The sequence below is a fragment of the Xiphophorus hellerii genome, chromosome 16 (genome assembly GCF_003331165.1).
Source record: "Xiphophorus hellerii strain 12219 chromosome 16, Xiphophorus_hellerii-4.1, whole genome shotgun sequence".
Classification (NCBI taxonomy): Eukaryota; Metazoa; Chordata; class Actinopteri; order Cyprinodontiformes; family Poeciliidae; genus Xiphophorus; species Xiphophorus hellerii.
In genome coordinates, this window is record NC_045687.1 from 5,213,285 (window position 1) to 5,238,375 (window position 25,091).

A 25,091-nucleotide genomic window follows, 5' to 3' on the forward strand; every position below is an offset into this window, starting at 1 on the left:
ACACACCTTTAAATGTTATGATTGAATCTGTTTGTGGTTTTACCTGTTAAACATCTACAATGCTACCATCTTGAAGTGTGTTCATTCTGAAAAGAAAATCTTCTGAAACCAGAGCAAAATGTTGGTGTGCATATTTATATTGATCATCTAATAAAAGTTGTTAGTAAAATTACTTTCATTAGTAAATTTTACTAATTTATACACTGCTGTGTGTTTACAGTAAGGGGCGCCAAAATCAAAGAGGAGTTGGTGCGTCACTGCCACCTTCCCTCTGGTTACAAGTGGAGAGAAAACATTTATATTTTATGGGAAGGGCATTTAAAATGCTGAGGAATGAAACTATTTGAAGCATCGATCTTGATATTCCCTTGAGTTTTCTACTCTTTCAAGCCAAGATCATTTAAATGTTTTTTCTTTTACATCTGAAATCACAGGTGGAAGAACTGAAGCTAAAAAGTTTACTATAGTTTGTAATCATTGTAGTTTTACACAGTGAATGTTTCTAATCTCTTTACAAACTTCAATAAACTGAGCTTTAATGTGATAGATTTCATATTCTGTCACACTGGAAGGTCTAATTAGAAATGTATTTAATTTAATTCCTAATTAATTAAATTAAGTTTTGGTTTTCCAATTTTGAAATTGATGGTTTTTATTTGTTTATTTAAAATATAAAAGTGTATAAGACATGCCTTTATAATAATATAAAAGGCATGCGGTCCACCTCCGATGTGATTTTTTCTTACAGAACTGAACATGACAAAATATGTACACAAAGTGAAAAGATAAATAAAGAAAGAAAATAAAGATGCACTTATATATGCATAAATATGCATTTATATATGTATTTTTGTTTTATATTTGCAGATCAAACAGATCGCCAGAAGATGGCAGTATTTACTTCTACCCTGTTAACTGATAGGCGTCAAACTGTTGGGATTTTACCAAACAGCAGGTTTACTGATGATTAAGTCGATTTTTCAGTGTTGAGCCTTCTTGTTGCATGATCAATGCAACGTTAAACTGAATGATAAATTGTTGACATTACATTTTCATCAAATTATGTACATATTTACTCTGATTCCACGTGGAAATAAAAATAAATTGGTCATTGTCCAAGTTCATCCTTTCAATTTAGTGTTGTTTCTAATGATCAAATACATTTTAACATCAGGCAAAGCTGACACTTATACCATATGTGTAAGTGAAAAAGATTTTAAATGTCTTTTTTTTTAGTTTGTGATTCCTAGGATGTTTTTTTATTTCAGTTTTTTAAATAATTTTTTTATTTTATTTCTGTTTTTAATTATCCAGCAAGAACAGAACATTTATTATAGGAATAACAGCAAATGTGGCTTTTCCCCCCTCTTCCCATTCATCTCCACCTTGCTGCAAATAAAAAATAAATTAATATTAAAATAAAATAAACAAAATACAATAAAAACAGTAATAATAATAATACAGCTAAAAGAATGTAAGCATGAAAACTTTATTTCTGTTTATTTTAAAAAATAAAAGTAAATTGTAGCTTTCACTCCTAAGAAATTAAAATTGTTACTTTATTTTCAGTAGTGTTTTGTGTTGATGCTCATGATAAAAAATTAAATAAAATAAACAAATTGAAATGTGTAAATGATCATTTTCAAGGTAAAAAAAAAAAGATTTAATTTAATATCGATGTAATAAAAGTTTTGCTGAATTAAAATGAATGAATGGCGGCCCTCGCTGCGTTGACTTTTTGCTGTAGGTGGGTCTTTCATCCTGGCCCTTAGTGATAACTCACACCAGTCTGCTTGTTGAGGAGCTGATAGAGCTCATATTTGCATCTTTCCCCATAAAATAACCGAATGTTTTAAACCAGCGGTGTCAAACTCATGTTTATTTTGGGCCAAATCCAGATCCTGAATGCTCTTAAAGGGCCGGAATGTATTATGAAACCTGTTCACAAACTGTTAAGATATCAATAAATTCTTAAAATTAAATAATATTATTGAACATCTTTTTAGTTCCTCCAGAATTTTGTGAGTTTTTGTGATTTTTTGCAATAAAAATAATAATGTTTGTGTTATTAGTTTGGAAATATTTGCACTTATTTGCAAATTTTTGCATAGATCCTGGACTATAATCTGACATCATTTAAGGCTGAAGCAGCCGTTTAGTTCAAGTAAGAAAGTTTTTGACAACGTTTGAGAAAAATCTGCAATAAACTCCCAATTATTAGCACCAAAAACTGCGGGGATTTGTTGATTTTATGTGAATTTCCACGATAACTCTCAAGAAACTGGAGGAACTGACTGACATAATTTGGCAATAAACAGTTAAAAACTGCATTGATTTGATTGATAAACATAATATTTAAGCATATTTAGTGTTTAGTCTAGAATTTATAGGGCCACATAAAAAGCTACGGCGGGCCAGATTTGGTCCACAGACCTCGAGTTTGACACATTTTAAAAAGTACCTTTATGTACTACTAAGATCTATTTTTGTTAAGCTACAGATTTCATTCATATTCAAAGTTATGCGACTGCAGGAAATTCATAAAGTTTATGAAGTGAAGTTCAAAAACTTCTTTGATTTGAGCTGTTGGGTCATTCCCATCTTTGTTTTTGAGCTTTTTAAAAAGACTTGAAGGTCAGTTTACACTCTGTCCACATAAATGGCATTTCATTTTATTTACTTTAGAACTGTGCAGCAGTGAAACAATTTTAAATGTGAAGATGTGTGAAAACTGGGAGTGTCTGCGCTGTGAAGGTGAAGCCACATGGCCACCACAGATAGCTTGTACGAGACGCGATAACGCGCTTCTACCACACAGAGTCTAAAATTGGGCCCCACTGTGTTTCCTCAGCATGGATAACATTATTAAACTTGGTTGACTGTATTAGATTGTACCCTAGATACCCATATAATAGTTCTTCTGTAATGTGGATATTCTAAAAGAAAACATGTCATCGCTAAAGGAATTGATATTTTAGCTTAATGCAGTTAAATAAATAAATCATAAAACCTCAGATTAATACACATAGAATAAAAATGCATGCCAGAAAGGGTGGAATTATTTTCATGGTTGAAAATAAAGTGTTTGTACAGAAACAGTTTATGTAACATTGCAGGAAATCTCATTTCAAAAATCTTAAATACAGGTAAAATTTTTGTTTAGGACCACAATTAATTCTGAATTTACTGAACGCAAAAAAACGAATCAAAGCTTTGCAAGATAAAATCAGCAGAGAGGTCAACTGAAATTTCCTAAAAATGGACTTTCCTCCACAGTCTCACAATCTGAACTCTTCTAAACAAAGCCAATCAATCCTGACGACATGAGAAGCCCTTGTGACATGGTCAGGTAATGCTGGGATAGCGCGTTTTCAGCTCCTCTAGACTCCATGCAGCTGCAGTTTTTGGAGCAGAAGGAGTCCAAACACGTGCTAATTATGACACTACTTGTGTTTTTCACAGATTCTTTTCTTTTCCCTGTTTAAATCAAAGCCAATGCAGAACAGAGGCATTTTAACTGGTGTTTCTAGCCCTTTGGATCGAGCCGTGTGTCAACAGAAATGCAGGAATACAGAGCTGAGTTCTTCACGACCAAACCTTCAGGAGGTACGTTCTCAAACAGCAAGCTAATGTCAAACAACAGTTGTAATTGTAGCTGTCAAACTGCAAAAACACAACAAGCATAAGGAAAGCCATTGTTTAACAAGTTACGTTGAGGAAGTTTGCTTTTATTCTACTTGATAAAACAACAGTAACAGTGAGTGGCTGGTTAAGTATTGTTACTCAGCAGCTGACTCGGTGCAAATGAGTTTTTCTACCTGATTTTCTTGGTTTATCCTTATAGGTTTCTGTTTTTTCTCCAACTGAAAGCTTCAAACAATGAAATAATTCACAGGTATGCAATTTTACACCACAAATAAGTAACAATAATACTGAATATATATTCCAGTACTTATCCTTAAATATCATCCAACTGATTCTCACAAAAATCAAAACGTAGCGTTGGCATTGCAGAAAATCTTTGAGATTTTAAGAGCCAAGAGCTTTTGAGGTTTTTTTGAGGGCCGGTGAAGAAATGATCAGAATGTCATCAGTTAAGGCTGAGGCAGCTGTTTAGTTTTTGACCAATCTGCAATAAATCTGCAATAAACTCCCAATTATGTATTAGTACAAAAACGTGCAGGGATTTTTTGATTTTGTGTGAATTTCCACAATAATTCTCAAGAAACTGGAGGGACTGATTGATATAATTTGCCAGTAAGCAGATAAAAACTGCATTGATTTGATTGATACCATGATATTTAAGCACACTTAGTGTTTAGTCTAGAATCTAGAGGGCCACATGAAAAGCTACGGCGGGCCGGATTTGGCCCACGGGCCTCGAGTTTGACACACATGTTTTAATATCTTCTTTTCATTTGGCTTTTTAACTGTGCTTCATTTCTATCACATAAAATCCCAATCAAATGCACTATTATTTGTACACATTAAAGGTGTATGAATCTTTTTCTACTGCATATTCTCCTGAATCCACAAGAAATGTGAGCACCGATGTATATAAATGAAATAAATTAATGCACATTCTGTCTGCATGGATAACTTTACTCCTGGAAAAAAGCACGGTTGTTAATTTTTTATATTAATTAAGCTGCTTTCCATACTTTATACTTTACAGAAACAGCTTTAGCTTGTTTTGTGAATAATTCTCTGCATAATTAATGATATATTTCTGTTTTCTTCAGTCCATGGATCATCATGCGCCTGTGTGTGTCCCTAGCAACCAGCTACACCTCCAGCCAGCAGAGGAGGTCTCGCCTTGTTGCTCCTGTCCCACATGCACCCGAAAGAACCAAGTGAGCTGGACTGTTGCTATGTAATGTATTTAAGTTTAGATTAATGTTTTCATATCACATCACCAGGAACTACCCCCTTCAATCTCTTATCGCTATCATGAGGGAATCCCCAGTTCATAAACAAGATGACGTAAAGAGATATTCTCCTAACCACACTTTGCCCCTTTCTCGACCCCTGGGACATGATGAGGTCCAGAGCCTCTCTGGCCTTAGATTTGGTCCTCGCTGAAAGGGCGGTGCAGGCAAATTAGGGCTGGGATATCCCTGTCTCAAGGTGTCCGGGGCAGATAGAGATGTTTGTGTGTCATACACCACAGGGGTTGTGGGGTCCTGCACTTTAGCGCCGACGTACTTTCAGGTGGGTGTTCCCGCTCACGTCGGGCCCCTCAGTGAACTCGTCTTTTCGTCTGTGCCAGGTCAGTTTGTCTCCGGGTTCGACGAGGCAGACAGGGCGCTGATCATCCTGTTTCCAGTGCTGGAGACCAGGTGGGATTACCTGCACTCAGGTAGGGGTGTGGCCTCCTCTGGCCAGGGGTTTAGACATGTTTTTTTTATAGCATTACTGGCAAAGGAGGCAAATCTTAAACAAGACGACTGTCTTAAAGTAGAATGGGGACAAGAACCAAGAAGTCTGAGTTTAAATTATTTTTTGCAAACTTCAACCAATGGTTATAGACTTGTCATAAGTAATGCTTACTTTGCTTTATTTTTAACAAGAATTTCAACAGAGTGCACTTAAGACAAACACCTTAAGATTTGCTGTTTTAAAATATGCAAATAATTTGCTTTTGATGCCATAAATTTAAATTGTTGCAAACATCAAATTACTTTTAAGCAAAAGCATATTTGTGTGTGGATTTTAAAAGTGATAAAGTCCTTTTCTGTTAATGTTAGCAGGTTCAAAATCTCCATGTGCAACAGAAATTTTTAATTTTGCCAATCAAAACCTGTCCTTTTTCTGTTTGTCCAAAAATACACAAAAATATAATGTTTTTGTGTTTAATTGTATAATTCTGTGCAAAGTTGCAGAAGCTAAAAGTAATTTTTTTTACTGTCTTCCCACTGAAGAGAACATATGAGGCTGGTTGAAGGGCGTAACCCAAAGATAAGACTCTGTAGTCTCCTATTTAAACTATATCGCGCTTCAAATTGTCAACGGCCAATTTATTATCTGACCTGTGTGGCATCTTTACAGACAGACTCTGAATGAAAAATATGGTGGCAGATCATTTGTTTTTGAATAAAATTGGTGTCATTGGTAATGATACTCAAATATTATTAGAGAAAAAAATTTGTTTTGATATAATTATTGCAAAACTCTGTAAATTTGGGTTATCATGTGTCCTTTCCATTATAAGTTCATCAAATCAAGTCCCAGGTTTAACACAGCTGGTCTTTAATGAGAATTTGTTTAACTCTGAGTTACCAGAGAGAACTTCTGGGAGTCAATTCATTTGTTTTCTGCTTTAGGGAATGCATTAAGTAGCTGGAAGCTGAGGCAATTCAACATCCATGGAGAACAACTTTACTTTTGAGGAGGTTTGTATTTATTTTTACTGATTCAAACACTTGAAGTTGTTATCCAGAATTTTTAAAGTAATTAGTTATTTTCTAACTTATCCAGGGCAGCGACATGTCATATGAAGACAATGATCCAGCCTTCCCTTCTCCTTTAAAACTGTAAGTGCTTGTTCTCTAGGCCTCCTTCCTCAGCACTGCGCCCCAACAGAACTTCTGCACACTGTTTCTGATAAGATTATCATTCTAGCCCAAGGCCCAATTTTTAAATTATTGAGTTCAAGCCCTTTGGGTTGTAAGAGTGTGTAGTTTATGATGCATTTATGCACCATTTGATTCATAAATTTTTAATTTTTTTTTACCATTGATTTGTTTGAATTTGTTTTGTTGAGTAAAAACATAGATTATCTAAACAGATGCAAAAATAAAGGCATGAAATATATATGCATATAATTCTTAACTAGACTTTGAAATTACTCATTTATAGACTGAAATATATTTTATGAAACTGAATGGAGAATTTAACAAAATCTTCTGCTGTTTTTTAATAAACACTATGTAAACAAAAATAAATAACTTCCTGTTTTCAGAATGTAAGCAGCTTTTTATATTCTCCTCGAAAACATCCCCAGACATTTGAACTCAGATGGTCTTCTGGGCCAATCAGAGATAAGAATGTAGCTGATAAACAAGTCTCTTTGTGCTGCCATCTTGTGCTGATGAAAAGCATTGCACCAATTCTGGATCTTTTTTTAAACATGTACTGTATATTAGGTTTAGAAATTGAATTGAATCATTCCTATGATGAAGAATGGATTTGCGTCTTTGTGAAATGACAACAGCAACATTTTTCAGTTGTTTTGCAACATCTGAGTACAAAGTGGGGGATGTAGCTCATGTTTCTGTACCTCCAAACCCATCAGAACTTCAGAAGGCCTGAACGACAACTTTGATGTCGAAAGGAATGATGAGGAGAAAGAGAAAGAGACTGAGCCTCCTCCGGAAGCCATTGTTATTCCCAGTGATTCAGATGGTAAGCTTTCATTTTCAGCAAATTTGATTGAATTTTCCTACATTTAAACCACTCTTGTGCCTCTTTATTTTTAGCGTTTCTGAACGTGAATACCAATGCCACCACCAGGGGGGATGCTCAGGTAAGTGTACTCTTCTGGAGAAAAAATTGGTATAAAGAGGTTCTCCAAAGTGCACTTACTTCAGCTAAAAGTCAGGTTTTGTGATGTAAAAAGATGAGACAAGGTAAATAATTAAAAAGCTTTTTTCATATATTCAATAAACCTTTTACGAAATAAAAGTATATTGTAGGAGCAATGACAGTTTTCATTAAATGTGTACAGCTTGACTTTATTTGCTTTGAAACCAGACCCAATATAACTAATGGTAGAGAATGGTAAAGAAGACTAAAAGCTGAAAGATTAATCACATGCCTTTTGACAGTTCATTGCATCATTTTATGTATTTTACTCTACATGCAAACAGATATGTTTGTTTTTCAAATGAATTGTGCAAATTAAACTTCAGTGTTACGTTTGAGATGATTTGTGCTGTTTTTTTAATCATACAAACCTGATGTTTTTACTGGGGAAAGTACTCTTTTCACTGATTTAACACTAATTTGTTGGAAAGTGCTTGACCTACTGTTTCTTACAACAGGCCTATGTGGAGTTAAATGAGCTCCAGGGCAACATCTGGCAGGAAACCAGCCGATGGGTGGGCTATGAGGAAAACCTTGACCCCAACACCAGACAGTGGGGTCCATCTCATGTCTCCTACCTCACCTTTAAGAGCTTACTCCAAGTTCGACGAGCGATGAACTCAGGTGATTTCAGAGCTGTGACAGAGCTAGAAAATAGCATCCAAACACTTCTTGTGTCTGGTTGGTCTATTTGAAGCTGTAATAACCACAAGCCTTGGTTCTTAGGAGCCATCATCTTCGACATGAACGCCAGCACCCTGGCCTCTGTGGCTGAGAAAATAGCGGACGAGCTGGTCAGCAAAAGCGAAATCCGTCCCAGTGATCGAGACTCCCTGCTGAGAGCTCTCCTACTGAGACGCAGGTTTGAATGTTTTTGTTTTTCCTGCCATTGCATAAACTCTCAAAGCCATTCTAAACATGTTTTTATTTGTCCTTTCAGTCAGAATGAGGGACCTATGGTCACTCCAGCTGGAGACATTCAAATGCAAACATTTTCAGTCGTAAAGAAGGTAATTATTTTACCTTTTAGTCCATCTTTGTATAACATATAGAATATTTTAACATACTTCATCTACTTTATTTTGCAGAGAGACAGCTCAGACAACATGGAGGCTTCAGTTGTCCTCACAGGTATGTTTGTTTAAATGCAGCTTTATCCCTGTATGTTGTATATGTTTTTGGTCCATGTCTGACGTAAAGAGGTTTTCTTGCAGGTGTACTCGACCTCCTGCAGAAACCGGTGGTGGCTTTTGTCAGGCTGAGTGACACTGTGGTGATGGAGTCTATCCTCGAGTCTTCGGTCCCCATTCGTTTTGTCTTCATGATGGTTGGCCCTTCCAGCAGTGAACTGAACTACACTCAAATTGGGCGTGCCATGGGTGCTCTGCTGGCCGACTGGGTAGGAGAAAACTACAGTGAAAATCATAGGCTCTCACTGTCAAAACAAACTCAGATTAAAATGATCTGTCCCTCCTATCTGATAGGTGTTCAGTCTGGAAGCTCACCTTGCCCAAACTGAGAAAGAGTTGAACACAGCGATTGCTGACTTCATGGACTGCAGCATCGTGATCCCTCCCACTGAGATCCAGGACAAGGCAATGTTGGAGTCAATAGTTGACTTTCAGAAGAAGATGTTGCGTGAAAGACTCCGTCCCACTGACACCCGCCTTATGTTTGGAGAAGCCGCAGGTTAGCATCTTTGACCAGAACTGCAACAAGAATAAAGAAATTTTAACCCTCTTAGATTCAGACGTCAAAATTCAACTAATTTTGACGAATAGGCAGAACTGACCACGCTGAGATCTTGTTATCTAACAATGATTTTGTGCAAAAAATTTAATTAACATGTTTTGTGTAGCTCATAGACCTAGCTTAACCTGCTGAAGGAAGCATTGTAGGTCACCTTTAGTGCTTCACAATTGGATTTTGAGGTTAAAAGTAGCAAACTGAAAAATGTAAACCATGGTTGAGAACTTAGAATCAGACCAAATGAAGTAAACATCTGAATGTCTTCTTGTTTACATTTAGATGCGGCTCCTGAAGGGCCAAAGGAAGACCCTCTGGCCCGTACAGGCTATCCTTTTGGTGGCATGGTGAAAGACATCAAGCGCCGTTACCGCCACTACCTCAGCGATTACATAGACGCTCTGAACCCTCAGGTGCTTGCTGCCATCATTTTCATCTACTTTGCTGCCCTGTCACCTGCCATCACCTTCGGAGGGCTTCTAGGTAAATAGAAAAAGTCCACAGTGGAAAAATATCTCATGTTGTGTTTGAAGACCATAGTAGTTGCTGAAAATAGTCTCTGGCTGTGATTGAAGCTTTTGTTGGTCTCTTTAAATCCACTTTAGCGGACAAAACAGACAAAATGATGGGAGTCTCAGAGCTTATGATCTCTACCAGCGTTCAGGGTATGATCTTCTGCATCATTGCTGCCCAACCTGTCCTTATCATCGGATTTTCTGGACCTCTGCTCCTCTTTGAAGAAGCTTTTTTTGTCGTATGTAGAAACAATCAGATGATAAGATTTCTGAAAATGTTTTCAAAGCGCTAATGTTCTCATTGAAGTCTTCTTTTCTTTGTCTGGACTAGTTCTGCACAGCCCAAGGCATCGAATACATTGTGGGCCGTATCTGGGTGGGTATGTGGCTGGTAGTGATCGTGGTTGTAGTTGTGGCCGTGGAAGGCAGCTTCTTGGTCCGATTCATTTCACGCTTCACCCAAGAAATCTTCTCAATCCTCATTTCACTCATCTTCATCTACGAGACCTTTTCCAAGCTCATCAAGGTTACTATAGTTCATTCCTCCACCCTTTCTCACCAACAATCATTTCTCTTTTTCATCAACTCTAACTGACTTATAATCCCTTTTCTTGTTCAGATCTTCAGAACTCATCCTTTGATTCTGAACTACGAACATCTTAATGACACACTGGATAACCCCTTCCATCCAGTCGTCAAGGAGCACGTGGAGATTCATTCAGATGGCAATGTGACCATTAAAGAGCTGGAGGTTGAAAGGCCATACCCCAACACTGCCCTGCTGTCTATGTGCCTTATGTTCGGCTGTTTCTTCATTGCATACTTCCTTCGTCAGTTCAAAAATGGTACCTTCTTCCCAGGCCCGGTAAGAAGAAGTTCTGAACAAACTCTAAAAATCACCTCTACATAGTGACCTGGGTTTGATGGAGGGCTATGTTTTAATTTTCTCTCCAGATTCGTCGCTTGATTGGAGATTTTGGAGTCCCTATTGCCATCTTCTTCATGATCGCAGTGGATATTAGCATTGAGGATGCTTACACTCAGGTATGTTATGTGCAAATGTCTAAAAAAAAATCTGAAATGAACCACAGTAAGCATTACTGTTTGATTTTGTCTAACTCTATTTGTTTAAAAACTAAGGAATAAGTCTTGGACTCAAATTGAAGTTCAGTTGTGTACATCACTGGTCTGCACTGGGAAAGAAGAAGCTTGGCAAAAAAGAAAGTGTCTCCATTTACTAGTTAGCTTGTTTACCAACCTTTACACGTGGCCCTAAAGTATGGATTCAGTTCAGATCAGTTTAATATATATTAAACTGATATATATTAAACTGATCTCTATATATTGGATTTTGATATATATATATATATATATATATTAAACTGATATATATATATATACATATATATATATATATATATATATATATATAGCGCCAATTCACAACAAATGTGTTGAGGCACGTTTTAGAATTCCCCAGAGTATTATTGGAGAGAGTATATCTGATTTTCTTTCCTAGACATGTTTTCTCAGATTAGATGTTTTTTATTTCAGAAAATTTCACAAACTCTATATTTATAAATCCACTTTTGGCTAGAATAAAGAAGCCTGATTTTTTTTCTTCAAAAATGTCAGAATATAAAACAAACAAATTAATTTTCAAACTTTGCAAAAATAACCTTATCTTTACTTTCTTTTTTGTATTTATCAACCAATATTTACATTATTTTGTAGAAACTGGTTGTGCCAAAAGGTATTGAAGTGACCAACCCCAAATCCAGAGGCTGGATCATCAACCCCATGGGAGAAAAAAAACCTTTCCCTATTTGGATGATGGGTGCCTGCTGTGTTCCTGCTGTGCTTGTCTTCATCCTCATTTTCATGGAGTCCCAGATTACTACGTGAGTAAAGTTGGATACACTATACATTACCATTATGAACTACTTGAACAATGTGAAAGAAGTATCCATTCGTGTGCTCACAGGTTGATTGTGAGCAAACCTGAGAGGAAGATGGTGAAAGGCTCTGGTTTTCATTTTGACCTGCTCCTCCTGGTCACCATGGGCGGCATTTTCTCCATCTTTGGTGTCCCCTGGCTGAGTGCTGCCACTGTGCGGTCTGTCACCCATGCCAACGCTCTGACTGTCATGTCTAAGGGCCCCAAACCGGTGATTGAGAAGGTGATTGAGCAGAGGATCAGTGGTCTGATCGTGGCCCTTATGGTTGGTAGGTGCTGCCATCTAGAGTGCTAATGCATTCACAACATGCTTGAATGGAAGAACTGTTTCCTCCTCTTATAACCAACTCTCTTTCTTACTGTTCAGGAGTTTCGATTTTCATGGAACCGATCCTGCGGATGATTCCAATGACTGCCTTGTTTGGTATCTTCTTGTACATGGGTATCACCTCTCTAAATGGTGTCCAGATGTGGGACAGGATTCTGCTTCTCATTACACCCAAGAAATACCATCCATCTGACGCCTATGCTACCAGGGTATCACTCCTAGTCCTTAATATGGTTTATCTTACCCTGTGACACATTTTTCAGAAAAAGCTACGTATTTCTAAAGTGTATTTTGTATCTTTTGCATGTTGTTGTTCCCAACTATAAGTACTAATACTGTTTTAATTCAAGTTTAAGCTTTCAGGACTGTTGGCTTTCGTTTTTGTTGATTTATTAAAATCTACGAGCGAGATTTGTCAGCTTTAGTAACTTCATCCTGTCTGTTTATCTTTGCAGGTGAAAACAATGCGGATGCATATCTTCACTCTGATCCAGATTGTGTGTTTGGGCGTCCTTTGGATTGTCAAGCAGAGCCCCTTCTCATTGGCCCTGCCTTTCTTCCTCATTCTCACCATCCCACTGCGGATGTTCATGACCGGCCGGATCTTCACTCCACTGGAGATGAAATGCGTAAGTTCTGGGCTGCATCTCCAAAAACTCCCAACAAGCCTCATTCATAAGTTATCTTGAAGTTGTTTTGTTGGTGTTATTGTTAATGGATGGGTTTGTCTTGCAGCTGGATGCAGATGACGCCAAAGTGAAATTCGATGACGAAGACATGGAAGATGGATTGGCTTAAAAAGCAATATGCCAATAAGAAAAACCACTCACTAATTGTAATTACAAACTGTTGTCATTTTTATTTTTAAAATATAACTTTTCATATCCAGCATTCATGCAATGTTTCTGTTGATGAACCAGGCAAAGGCTTATATAGAAAACAGTATTTTAACTGGAGACATTTTTGTTTTAAAAATGAGGCACTTTTCCCTATAAAAACATTTGTCCCTTTTCGTTCCAGTACATATTTAATATATGGCTTTTCGCATTTGCCTTTGTTCTAACAGGATTTTCTTGCTCACGCTAATTTATTCTTCTAAGTTTTTGAAATAATCACAAATAGGAATTTCTGTGATTTCACTAGTGCCTTTTCCCACAGCCTGGAGTATTTTTCTCAATATGTTTTAAGTTGTTTTTATTAAGTTTGCTCCATTTGATTTCTTGTGTGTCATAGTATTTTCTGTTCTTGTTTGAAATGTGTATAAAAAAAGATGTGAGTTGCCTATATGAGATTTTAGAGTATAATTACTTTAAAAAATAAATCAAAATCAACGAACAATAAAAGGAAGCTAATAAAGAGATGTATTTTTAGTCAAATAGTCAAATGCTGGAGCATAGCATCAGGAAAGTATTCTTGTAAATGACCTAAAATACATTGTTCATCAAACGTGTGTGCTTAAACTGTACATTGCTTTGGATTGTTATTTTTAATACAAATAAAATCAGTGTTTAAAATGCTTGACTTCATAAGTGAAACTGGGAAACAGCATAAAACAAATCTATCGATTTATTTTCCGTTTTTATCCCGTTAGTAGACAGGAAAAGACTTAAGGATGGATGCTGCTTTCACGGACATCATGCATATATCAAATCCTCTATTTTGAAACTTTTAAAAATAGTGACCTCCAAATCCAAAAAGCATGAACGTTTCACTCACAATTAAACAGCTCACACTGCGTATTCACAATTTTTAAAATCAATTGATTAAGCTGCACTTATTTCTAATAATACCATCTTTTTTATTATTATTTTACAAAATGTAACAGAAAACAGTAAAAACATTTAGTTGAATTTAGCTAATACTTTAATAATATTTCGTGACCACAAAGACGACCTTTTAAATTAAAAAGTGAGAAATAAAAACCGGATAATAAATATATTTTATGCGGTTAGATGTTCTAAATGTACTAAAAGTTTTACAAAATTACTTATTTAAGAAAATAGCACCTCAAAGAGGTGTTTTGTTTTGTTTTTTTAAATAATGTGATTCCAATTTTTCCGACAGCAAGTGAACACAGCAAAGTTTAACAAGGCTGAGTGCCTGAAAGTCATTTGTTTTCGATGAATCAGGCGGACTGGATTGGACAGCCGGGGGTTCCGCCCACAAACACACAAGGTGGAGTTGAAAAGAAAAAAAAACACACTGGGCCAAAATGAAGCTGTCAAACAGCCGCTTACAATTCAGTAAAAGAGGTTTGGAGCTGGTGGAAACCGCCTGAGCACAGGAAAAGAGAAATAAATGCTGACAAACAACAAATTGCATTTGATTTTTATTTGATTTTAAATAGCAACAACATTAAACACGAGAACCAGAGAGCTGCAACTTTGGCTTTCCTGAGACCCGGAGTTGCCTGCTAAAACCCCCGCGGTGCAAAAATTTCGCCTCGGAGATGTAACAGGCCTCGGGGAGAAAACAGTAATCGTGCTCGGTTTTATTAAAAAAAAAATCAACGGTGCGCCACCGCAAAAAAAAAAAAATGGTGTTGAGCCGGCGCAGCGAAATGGTTGGATGGAGAGGGGCGAGCTGCTGCGCGTTGAGTGGAGGGAGACTGCGAGTGAGATGGAGGCGGGGGGAAGGACCGTCTCTGCGGGGACTGGAGCCCAGCATCGACGGCGCAGTGCTGGCTATAGTTCAACCCTCCCCTTCTTCCTCCACAGCGACACTGGCTCACAACGAAACAGGTAAGGCACCACAAAACTCGGTCGGTTTCACAGATATACTACCGAGAAGCTCGTACAAAAACCGTTGAAAAGTTTACAGTTGAGCATTTAGTTGTGGGGCCGGTTGTCATTTAAAGCCCCTCGCACGGCAGTTTCTTTGTAGCACCGAAACAGACCGACCGTTGTGGAAGGGTACAGACGAGGTCGGCCATACCCGAATTACTTATCCCGAACAGTGGGGAAGAACCGCGTTGTAAGACCCGAAGGTATGTTTCATTTTTACTAAAAAAAAAAAAAGGGCACCCGACGACTACTTTAAGCAAAAACACTTTCATCGAAACTGAGACATTTGTGATGTAACTGTGGGGTTTGCGTGGGGAACGAGCCGTGGTTTCCGCGCCGAGACCTCCATGCGGCTGTTGGCGGAACAGCTAGCCGCCGCTCTCGGCCAGCCATCAGGGATCTCGGTTTAATATCTCACCGTACAGAGACTCGCCCTCCCTCTCCCCCTCACTCTCTCTCACCGACCGTAGCCCAGAACCACCAGCGACGACCGAGCTCGAAGAACCCGCCTTCTCGTCCTTGCTTATGCGCTTTTCGGGTGTAGGGGAAGGGAGGCTGCAACGCCCCGGCTTTAGCTCTAAGCTCCGTTGTCAGTGTTTGCAGTGCGCCATTGGACCTTGTCACGGTAGGTTTCCTCACACAGCAGAGCGGGGCTGAAGCATGGCGGACCTGGAGCTGTTTTTGCCGCGCCAGAGAAGCTGCTCATACTCCGATCTTAGCGTCCTTTCTGAGATGTAACCGAGCATTTAGGATCCGCGTTTTCTCGGCAGTTATGTTCTGGTCCGTTTGCTGATGATACAACTAAAATTAACGAACAAAAAATTAGGTTAACGTGGTGTTTTTCCGTTTAATATTTAGATTTTTTTTGTATCTCTTTCTGCGGCTTCGCAGGTCATTTCAACTGAAAAAGGTTACCCAATCTTGGTTCTTGTTTGCCTATAATTCTGCGAGATATCACTGAAATAAAATTGATAATTTTGTAAATACCAACTAATGTAATCCAGATCATACACGGAGAACAGAAAAATCTAATTAAATGAAATTTATAACATAAAAATATGACTTTACAAGTCAACTGAATGTACATTTATTTTTCCACATGGTAAGCTGTCTGGTTGTGTAGTTAGTACCGTTGTAGTTCATTTTTAAGACATCCATATGTTGTACTTTTGGTTGAAATTGACGAAACTCGATGGCAGGTTTTATATAATTTAGTTTCTGGATTAACATACATGTTAATATAAGTGGTTTTAATCAAGCTAGGTCACGCGTTTGAGCTGGGGCCATCAAGGACAAGACGAACAACGAGCATCCGCCATCATGGAAGCACAGCTCGGCTACGCCTCGCTGGAGAATGCTCTCGGTTTTCCTCCACAGATCCGCCATGTTACGTTTAAAACACGACGAAAGTGTTCTCAAAATACGTAAAAGCGCTCATTTTTACCTCAAACGAACATTACTTCGACCTCCCTGTATGTTTTTGGAGGTTTACAGAGAACAAAAAACGATTAAAAGGTTCGCATGAAGGAGCTAGAGCCGCATCCAAGGTGAGGAGGCGCCTCTTCCGAGTGGCGCATTTGGCTGCAGTGCTTCCAAGCCACCATTCCTGCCTCTCGGAGACCGAAAGCAGATCCCCCAGTCCGTGGTCAGCTGGTCGCCTACAGCTGCCTGTCTGTCCACGTCTATTCGCTTCCTCCTTCCGTAGATCCTCCCCAAAAACTCCGCTCCGACAGAAAAATCCTCCATTACCGAGCAGACCGAGGGAGAAAATGGTCGCTGCTGTGTGTCCACGATACTTTTGTTGTGGAATAAGGACAGAGCTAATTCGCCAAATTCCGGTTAGGGAAAAAAAAAAGGATCGTCTGAGACTCCTGTTGTCGTAGCTAGTTGTGCTAGTTTGAAGCCCTCCGCAGTGTTATTTGAGATTTGAAGCCGTCACAAGCAATAGCCTATGTCTCACCATGTAGCGTAAACGTTTTAGGGGCGGTGTAATGAACATAAAACATCATGCAGAGGCAGATTTACATTCACAAAGAAATGCATTTATTTTTAATCCGCAAATTGATAACTCGCAATCTACTTTTTAAACAATGATTAGAAAAAAACAACTTATTTGACCACTTTTTTTTTCTTTTTCTAAGGGCTCTGAATTTTTTTTCAGTTTGTTCGTTTTTGAGATTCCACGGAGCCAATACACGAATGAATAAAAACAGTTTATTTTTTAATTAATAATTTATTCTCATATAAAATCACATTAGTTGGTTGAAACCCCTTTTGTATTCCAAGCATTTCTGCAATTTGAAGCAAATTGGATCTCCTTAAACAAAAGTTTGATGCAAATTAATTTTCTTACACTAACTGCCTGGACCTTTATTTAAACATTTACCAGGTCTGGGTAAGTTTGGAAAAATATTTTGATTTCCGGACTATTGAGTTTGTCCATGATCTTTCAATCCACCCGTTGATCCTTCTGATTGTAGTTTAGTAAAAAAAAAATCAGGTTTGGTATTTAAAATGGACATAAATTGCAGTAAATTCATTAAAAAATGAGCATATATGCTTTTAAAAAAAAGCTACACATAAGATGCGAACTCTGGAAATGTATGTAAAAAATACTATGTAACCAGCCTATTAAATCTTCTATTCTCATTGTTACTTAAGTGATTAATTGCCGTATTTAGAGTACTTTTGATTTTATACATAAATTTAAAGCAAAGATACAGTAAATATTGGTAGTTGAGCATTAAAAGTGAACTAAATACATCCCAGAAATAAATATTCACTAGAACCATGAGGTTAGTTTGTCAAAAAGTTGGTCTTTATTTGCAGATTCGAGACTGTATAATCACAAATGAATGGAGACATGGAGGTGGTGGCCCAGGACCAAGGTATGATTCTCCAACAGCTCTGTTGATTTCAAACGTTTTCATACCATTTTTTTGCCCATCCATATATTTAATAACATTTCTGTTCTTCTTTTGTAATGTGATCATAGTGTGGGCGCAGGATGACCTCCTAAAATTGCTGGACTCCATGAAAGTGGCTCTGCCTCAGAAGGATCTGACAAAATACAAAACCTCCGAGTCCCACCTGGACTGGCAGAAGGTAGCCTTCAACTCCTACACAGCAGAGATGTGCAAGCAGAAATGGCAGGAAGTCTCAAAAGAGGTGAGCCACATTAAATGACTTCAATCTCAGACTAAATGTTCAGAGGAGACCGCATTTAGAACCAACCTATGTGTTTTCATTTCATAAAGATCCGGAAATTCAGAACTCTAACAGAGCTGATATTTGATGCCCAGGACTACATCAAGAACCCTTACAAAGGCAAGAAATTAAAGGTGAGTTGCACTCAATACTTTTAACTACGAAGCTATGCAAGTGAAGCTCAAAATTCAGACTTTTTCTTTTATCTTGTCTTTACACAGAAACACCCAGATTTTCCCAAGAAGCCTTTGACTCCGTATTTCCGTTTCTTCATGGAAAAGAGGGCCAAGTATGCAAAGTTGCATCCTGAAATGAGCAACTTGGACCTCACTAAGATCCTCTCCAAGAAGTACAGGGAGCTCCCTGACAAAAAGAAGGTCAGTTAAGTGTTGTTGTTTTGTCTAAAGTTAACGTTTCATTTTTCCATTTAAACCTGTGGATTCACTTTAACCAAAACTTGTTCCCTTTTGTTTCAACAGAAAAAGTATGTAGAAGACTTCTTGCGTGATAAGGAAACATTTGTGCAAAGCATGATGAAATTCAGGTAAGAATTACTAATGCAGTTTTTTAAAAAGAATTTATTAGTTGGTTCATGATATCCCACTTTCTTGGTAAGCCTATAGCTCTTTTTTTTTGCAAATTAACTAACATATCAGTGGTTGTTTAACTTGCACTTCCCCAGATTTATGAGCAATAAGACCGATAAGGTATAAATAACCAATGAGGAATATAAAATATGCTGGCCTTTAATATTTATAAAATCTTTTATTTAAAACAAAATTGCAATAGTTTTTGCACGTTTATTTCTAATATATTTAATAAGAGGCTTATTATTTTTTTGTTGTGTGTAGTTTTGGGCCTTTAGTTATTAAATGCTTAAATTGATAATGTGTGCAAACAGGGAAGACCATCCAGACCTCATGGAGAGCATGACTAAGAAAGGCTCAAATGTCCCAGAAAAGCCCAAGACGCCCCAACAGCTGTGGTACAACCATGAAAAAAAGGCGTTCCTCAAGTCGCACCCTGATGTAAGCCAGAGAGTCTGAAACTCCCACAATCCAGTTTGATTATTGGAAATGTGCTTCCTGAAAGATGTTGACCGTTTGTGTCTCACAACCAGGCGACCACCAAAGACATCAAGGACAGTCTTGGTAAGCAGTGGACGCAGCTGTCTGACAAAAAGAGGCTCAAATGGATTAGCAAGTCCCTGGAGCAGCAAAAGTTGTACGAGGTGCGAGGATTTGGTTAACTCCAACATGGTGGGTCTGCACAATAGTTTAGGTTGGTTTTTATTAATGGTTGTACGTTTTGTTTTTCTAGGAAGCGATGCGGGAATACATCCAGCAGCACCCGGAGCTGAACATGAGCCAGGGAGACTTTGTGAAGTCCACCCTGACCAAGGCGGAGCGGCACCTCAAAGACAAGTCCGATGGCCGGCCCGACAAACCACCTCCGTAAGCTCCGACCGTACGAAGCTCTCCATCCAGCTGCTGTGACAGACTTACTCAGAAATCCCGTATGAATGTTTTAGAAACGGTTACTCAATGTTCTGCGCCGAGCTGATGTCCAACATGAAGGACGTTCCAAGCACGGAGCGCATGGTTATGTGCAGCCAGCGGTGGAAGCTCCTGAAGCAGAACGATAAGGATGCGTTCCAGAAACGCTGCGAACAGGTCAGTCCGACAGCAAATCATGAAAAATCCCCGTCCGAATCTCTTCACGGGTTTTTATTTGATTCCTTTTGCTTTTTTCATCCAGAGGAAGAAGGAGTATGAAATAGAGATGAACAGATTCCTCAGTGTGAGTTCCCAGTGTGTTTTTTTTCTGTTATTTTCTCGGTAAGCATTTCATTTTTAACTGGAAACTAAGTATTGCTTTTATTGTTTCAGACCTTGTCAGAGAAGGAGCAGCAGCGAGTTCTGGGGGAGGATAAGATTGGTCTTAAAAAGAACAGTGCAGCCAGCAGCCCTGCCTCTAAAAAGAAAAATGCTAAAACGAAGGTAAACCTAGCATTCTTTCTTTTGTTTCTTTTTTCTTTTTCTTTACTCATTTGCATTGAATTTGTAGGCAACTACAGAGAAACCCAAGAGGCCCATCTCTGCCATGTTCATATTTGCTGAGGAGAAGCGATCCAAGCTGCAGCAGGAGCGACCCGACATTCCTGACAGCGAGCTCACCAGACTCCTGGCCCGCATGTGGAACGAGCTGCCTGATAAGAAGAAGGTAGCGTGTCTTCTGCATAAAATTATTAAAATAAACATCTCGACAAATCATTGTTATAACATTTTCTGCTATTTTTCTTTCTCTTTGTGATTCAGGAGAAGTATAAACGAGTGGAGGCGCTTCTGAAAGCCGAGTCTGAGAAGAAAGAGAGGGAGGACAGAAGTCGCCTGCCGGATCCGCCCAAAACGGCTCAGGAAATCTGGCAGCAGAGTGTCATAGGGGACTACGTTGCCAGATTTAAGGTCCGAATGACTTCAGAGACACAACCTTCTAGTTTCTCTGTTACTTTTTCCACCAGTGAAATTTAAACGAGCCCTTTTCATTGCAGAATGATCGACCAAAGGCGCATAAAGCCATGGAAACGGTGTGGAGCACCATGGAGAAAAAGGAGAAGATCATGTGGATCAAAAAAGCTGCAGAAGACCAGAAAAGATATGAAGTAAGATGTAATTTTATTAACAACACAAAGTAAATGCATTTTATTTGGTAAGAAACACAAATAGTGCATAATTCTGAAGTGCCGGGCCGATACAGTGAAGCATTTCAGAGTTGATGACAAGATAGAAAGTCTGAATTTTGAAATCAAATATTCAAATTATACTCATTTATCATGTAAAATACATTGAAATTTGTGAACTTTTAGTGAAAACATCTGCAAATGGACCAGTAGGAACTAAACTGACTCATCTGTGTTTAACAGAGAGATCTGTGTGAGATGCGATCTCCTGCTAACGTCGTCACACCTTTGAAGAAGATGAAGTTCGAAGGAGAACCCAAAAAACCGCCGTCGTAAGTTTGCAACGTGACAGTTTTCTGTTTTAAATGACTATAAAGGGATGTAAAACTTTGATAAAATCTCATCCTGTTAGAAACGGATACCAGAAGTTCTCCCAGGAGATGCTGTCTAACGGCGAGCTGAACCACCTCCCGATGAAGGAGCGAATGACCGAGATCGGCAGCCGGTGGCAAAGGCTGCCGCTGAAGGACAAGGACCGCTACAAGAAGATCGCCGAGGAGAAGCAGAAGCAGTACAAAGTCCTCCTGGAACAGTGGCTCGCTGTAAGAACTGTTCTAAAATAAACATAAAACGTTTTAAGTTAGCTTTACAGATTTTTGCTTTACCTACATCTCATCTGCCAACAGAGCTTGTCTTCACAAGAGCGAAATACGTACAGAGAATACAATTCCCAAGTAAGTCTTTACCTCTCGCATCAGCAGTTTGCTTTTAAAGTGCTTTCTTTTAAGTTCTTTGTCTGAGATCTTAATTTTTTTGCATTTGATTCACAGAAAAGAAGAACTCCAGCAAAACCAGGAGGCGCCAAAGCAAAGATTAAGAAATCTGTGAGTCTTTGAGTTCGTTTGTTCGCCCGAAGTCATGAAGCTCGTTTTCCCTAGCCTAAAACTGTGCTTTCTGATAGGACACTGAGGAAGAGGAGGACGACGATGATGATGAGCGGGAGAAGGCTTCGTCTGAAGCAGACTCCTCCAGTGAGGAGGATGATGAAGATGAAGACGACGATGATGTGAGCGAAATCTTTAATCACTGAAAAGTATCGAGTTAAAAAAAAAAAACCATGAATGCAAATTTTTTTCTGTTTAAAGAACGATGAAGATGACGATGATGATGATGATGACGATGATGATGATGATGATGAGGTGGACGACAAAGAAAACAAATCGGACGATGACAGCAGCAGCGACTCTAACTCCGCCGAGTCGTCAGAGTCGGATTCGGACTGAAACATGGCCGCCGCCCAGAGACGAACTAAAGCAGCACTGAGCTGAGCCAAGAGTCCAGGGAGCTCTGCCACTGTGCCAACCCTGCTCTCCTCCCACTAGAGGGAGCTCTCCTTCCCCTCCGCATCGCTTCATCTATCCTACACCCCGTTTACGTTGCTGCTCCAGAAGGAAGCCCGGCCCTGAAGTCAGTCCGATTCCCTCCCGGGTGTGACGGTCACAGCTGACGTTATACCAAAAACAGCATCCCACTGGTTTGGTGATGTCATGAACATTTATTCTCCGAGTTTGGTTATTTTATTTGCAGGCTCTATAGTAAAAGTTAGAGTTAAATGTATCAGGCAATCAGTTTCCCTCCAGTATTTTTTTTCCTGACAAGGAGGTTGTGGACAGAACGGGCTTCAGAGCCAAAGAACACAGTTTGGTGGATCACTTTATGAAGAGGGGGGCAGGGAGCATGTGCAGGGCACTGAATAATTGCACTCTTTAGAATGTTTCTTTTAATTTTTACTTCTTTTTTCCCCCCATGTTTTCATTTGATGTAGATTTTGTGATTTGGTTCTTATAACGGTGGTATTTTGTTTAGAAGTCAAGCCATTAAGAATGTTTTTCTGTCACTGGAAGTTGCTTGTCTTCTCAGTAGATTTAGCATGTTTTCCGTCAGAGTGGATGGGCTCCAACTCATTTATACCGCTGGCAGATTTACAAATTAAAGGCATTTTCATTCAGTCGAGACGTTTGGCTTTGATTTGAACTGATGCAGGCATCTCTCGTTATGTAATGAGGACAATGTTTTGTCACATTTGGGCGAGGGGGGATAAAAATCTTTATTTCCGTTTTAACAAGACATAGCACGCTGAAAATTATTTATATCCTTTTTTAATAGCCAGTGGACAAATGTAATGTTTTGACATTACAGAAAACAAACCCCTCCAACAATTGCTGACTGACTTTGTGCATTAAATGTAAATCTGACAAGGGTATGAATAATTTATTTGGCATAACCTTTACTCCACATTAGTGAAAATACAATAATTGCTGTAAGTTTTGGTAAACGCATTTAGCTCAATCCACAAAACATTGGAAATTATCGCTGCAACAATCAGTTTTTACAAAATAATCTAACATGATCCATAAAATGTAAAAACATCTGTAAATATTTAGTAATTTCTTTATTTTTTTTTGCACATTTTGCAACACAGATTTTCTGTGTTGCAAAATGTGTTTTCTGTGTTGGAATTTACAGTCATATGTTGAAGTTTAATCAGAAGGTTTAAAATACATTCATTTCCAGGTGTAAATATTTGGTATCATCACAGCATCCAGGTCTGTCTCCAAAACAACGTGTCTCATAGAATTCATTTATCAGTCTTAAAACAATTCTGGTTGTTTCAGCAGTTTGTCTGGACCTCAAAGGGAGCCATTTTTGCAGTGGTCTACATTTAATTTTTAGTATTTTTTTAAACAATATACCTTTGGAATTTTTTTGATTATTTTGTTTATATGCTTCCAGGTTTTTGTGAGCATTAATCTTCTGCTGAGGACCTGAATGGTTTAATTTTTTTAAATTGAGTTTTGTTTATTTCAGTGGCTGTCATGACTTTGGGTTTTGTCTAATGCCCCCCTCCTAAAAAGTGTGCACTTAATGTAAATCTGTCCTTCTGAGTTTGTGTGCACGCATTCACATTACTGTGTATATACGACGATGTGTGCGTGTGTATTTCTCTTTTTTGCTTTAATGTTTGCTGTTGTTGCTGTTTCTTGCAAACCGAGATGTGACTACAGCGTGCATCTTCGTGCCTGTGTGGGGGCATCATACCAACACCATGAATGTACATATTGTTCAGTTTTTGGATCTCAACCTTCCCTAATTTGTGTCATTATTTCCGTAATAATGGACAAAACTTCCATCATTTTTATTTTGATTGATTACTCTGTTATTGATCTGTATGTGATGGAATATTTTGACTGTATCACAGACTGCAACAAAAACCAGCGTGGGCTATTTAAGTAACTTGAGGAGGGGAACAAGTGACTGACACAAAGGGAGTTGCTGGGTGGAGCTGAGTTACCTGAAAATTTGGGGTTAAAAAAAATGTAATTTTTCTGTAAATACTGTTTTGTTTTGTTTTTTTATTGAGTGGATTTTGTTTTGTTAGTACGTTAACTTCGCAATCCCTCTTCTGTGACTTCCAGGGCCAGTGAGTCTTCCACTCACGGGAGGAGAGTTTTTAGTTCAAGGTCACCTGTTTTACTTGTTTCTTCTCTTCCCCTATGTTGGTTTGTAGAGATATGTATGACAGCAAAGCTTTACAAGTTTGTACTGCTGATCATTTGACAGGATTTGATGTTTTATATAGCGGAGGATGTTCTTATGTCCTTGTAGTTTAAGTATTTGGGCAAATAAAAAGATTATCCTTAAACGTAAAGTCTATCGTCTTTAAGAGTGAGTGAATGGGCAGGTGCATACGCTATGTCTTGTTCTTTCTCTTGTTTTATTCATAAGTCTAATCCTTCTGAGTTTCTACAGAGAAAACTGGTGAACATTTCTTTAACTAGTTTTAAAATACTTCCTATGTCCTGAAACCATGGTTATTATTTTAGCGTTAGCTTGTAATTGAGGTGCTCAGACTCAGCTAACCGATTGTGGATACGGAGCAGCTATCTATTGTAGACTATCAACTATTGAAGTCTAATGTAAAAGTCACTCTTGTTACGTTAAAGAGGAAGCAGATGAGCTGAGCTTTCAAATTACAGCAACAAGTCCAGATGAAATGGGAATCCTATGTAATTCTGGTAATGTATGAATAAGAGAGCCAGCAATTTTCACCTGAACAGGACAAAAAGTGATACAAAAAGCATCCATGTGTTTTTCTTAGCCAAGATTCTTAAAGATCTTTTTTATTATTATTTCAAATATATACTTTATATATTTTTTAAAATAAATTACAAGAATCTTTTAGGGCAGTACTTAAGCAACGTCAGTGTTTGCAATGATTGTTTTTAATAAA

General features: G+C 38.3%; 2 protein-coding genes across 5 annotated transcripts; both read left to right on the top strand.

Moving 5' to 3' along the window:
• The first annotated feature begins 5,180 nt into the window (after positions 1–5,180).
• On the top strand, positions 5,181–13,646 carry slc4a1a (solute carrier family 4 member 1a (Diego blood group)). Of its 2 annotated transcripts, none has more exons than XM_032586696.1 (21): positions 5,181–5,359; positions 6,324–6,392; positions 6,478–6,533; positions 7,295–7,404; positions 7,479–7,525; positions 8,043–8,208; positions 8,311–8,446; positions 8,525–8,594; positions 8,673–8,715; positions 8,799–8,983; positions 9,069–9,273; positions 9,613–9,813; positions 9,936–10,084; positions 10,177–10,371; positions 10,465–10,710; positions 10,800–10,889; positions 11,580–11,746; positions 11,830–12,071; positions 12,170–12,339; positions 12,586–12,759; positions 12,866–13,646. In XM_032586696.1, the coding sequence occupies exons 2-21, from the start codon at positions 6,366–6,368 to the stop codon at positions 12,926–12,928; spliced, it is 2,742 nt and encodes a 913-aa protein (XP_032442587.1). In that variant the 5' UTR covers positions 5,181–5,359; positions 6,324–6,365; the 3' UTR covers positions 12,929–13,646. The 2 variants fall into 2 exon arrangements, with proteins under 2 accessions (XP_032442587.1, XP_032442588.1); XM_032586697.1 differs by having other exon boundaries at positions 5,181–5,339.
• Positions 13,647–14,078: 432 nt separating this feature from the next.
• ubtf (upstream binding transcription factor) lies at positions 14,079–24,509 on the top strand. Of its 3 annotated transcripts, none has more exons than XM_032586700.1 (21): positions 14,079–14,871; positions 17,743–17,801; positions 17,909–18,081; positions 18,171–18,254; positions 18,342–18,497; positions 18,600–18,664; positions 19,022–19,148; positions 19,241–19,351; positions 19,441–19,574; positions 19,652–19,793; positions 19,879–19,920; positions 20,010–20,120; positions 20,188–20,343; positions 20,439–20,585; positions 20,672–20,782; positions 21,044–21,132; positions 21,213–21,402; positions 21,487–21,534; positions 21,631–21,684; positions 21,762–21,866; positions 21,946–22,083. In XM_032586700.1, exons 2-21 carry the CDS (start codon positions 17,765–17,767, stop codon positions 22,081–22,083), a joined length of 2,220 nt encoding a protein of 739 aa, XP_032442591.1. In that variant the 5' UTR covers positions 14,079–14,871; positions 17,743–17,764. The 3 variants fall into 3 exon arrangements, 2 of the variants coding, with proteins under 2 accessions (XP_032442591.1, XP_032442589.1); XR_004342326.1 differs by having other exon boundaries at positions 14,080–15,538; positions 21,487–21,538; positions 21,946–21,980; XM_032586698.1 differs by having other exon boundaries at positions 14,081–15,538; positions 21,946–24,509.
• The last annotated feature ends 582 nt before the right edge of the window (positions 24,510–25,091 follow it).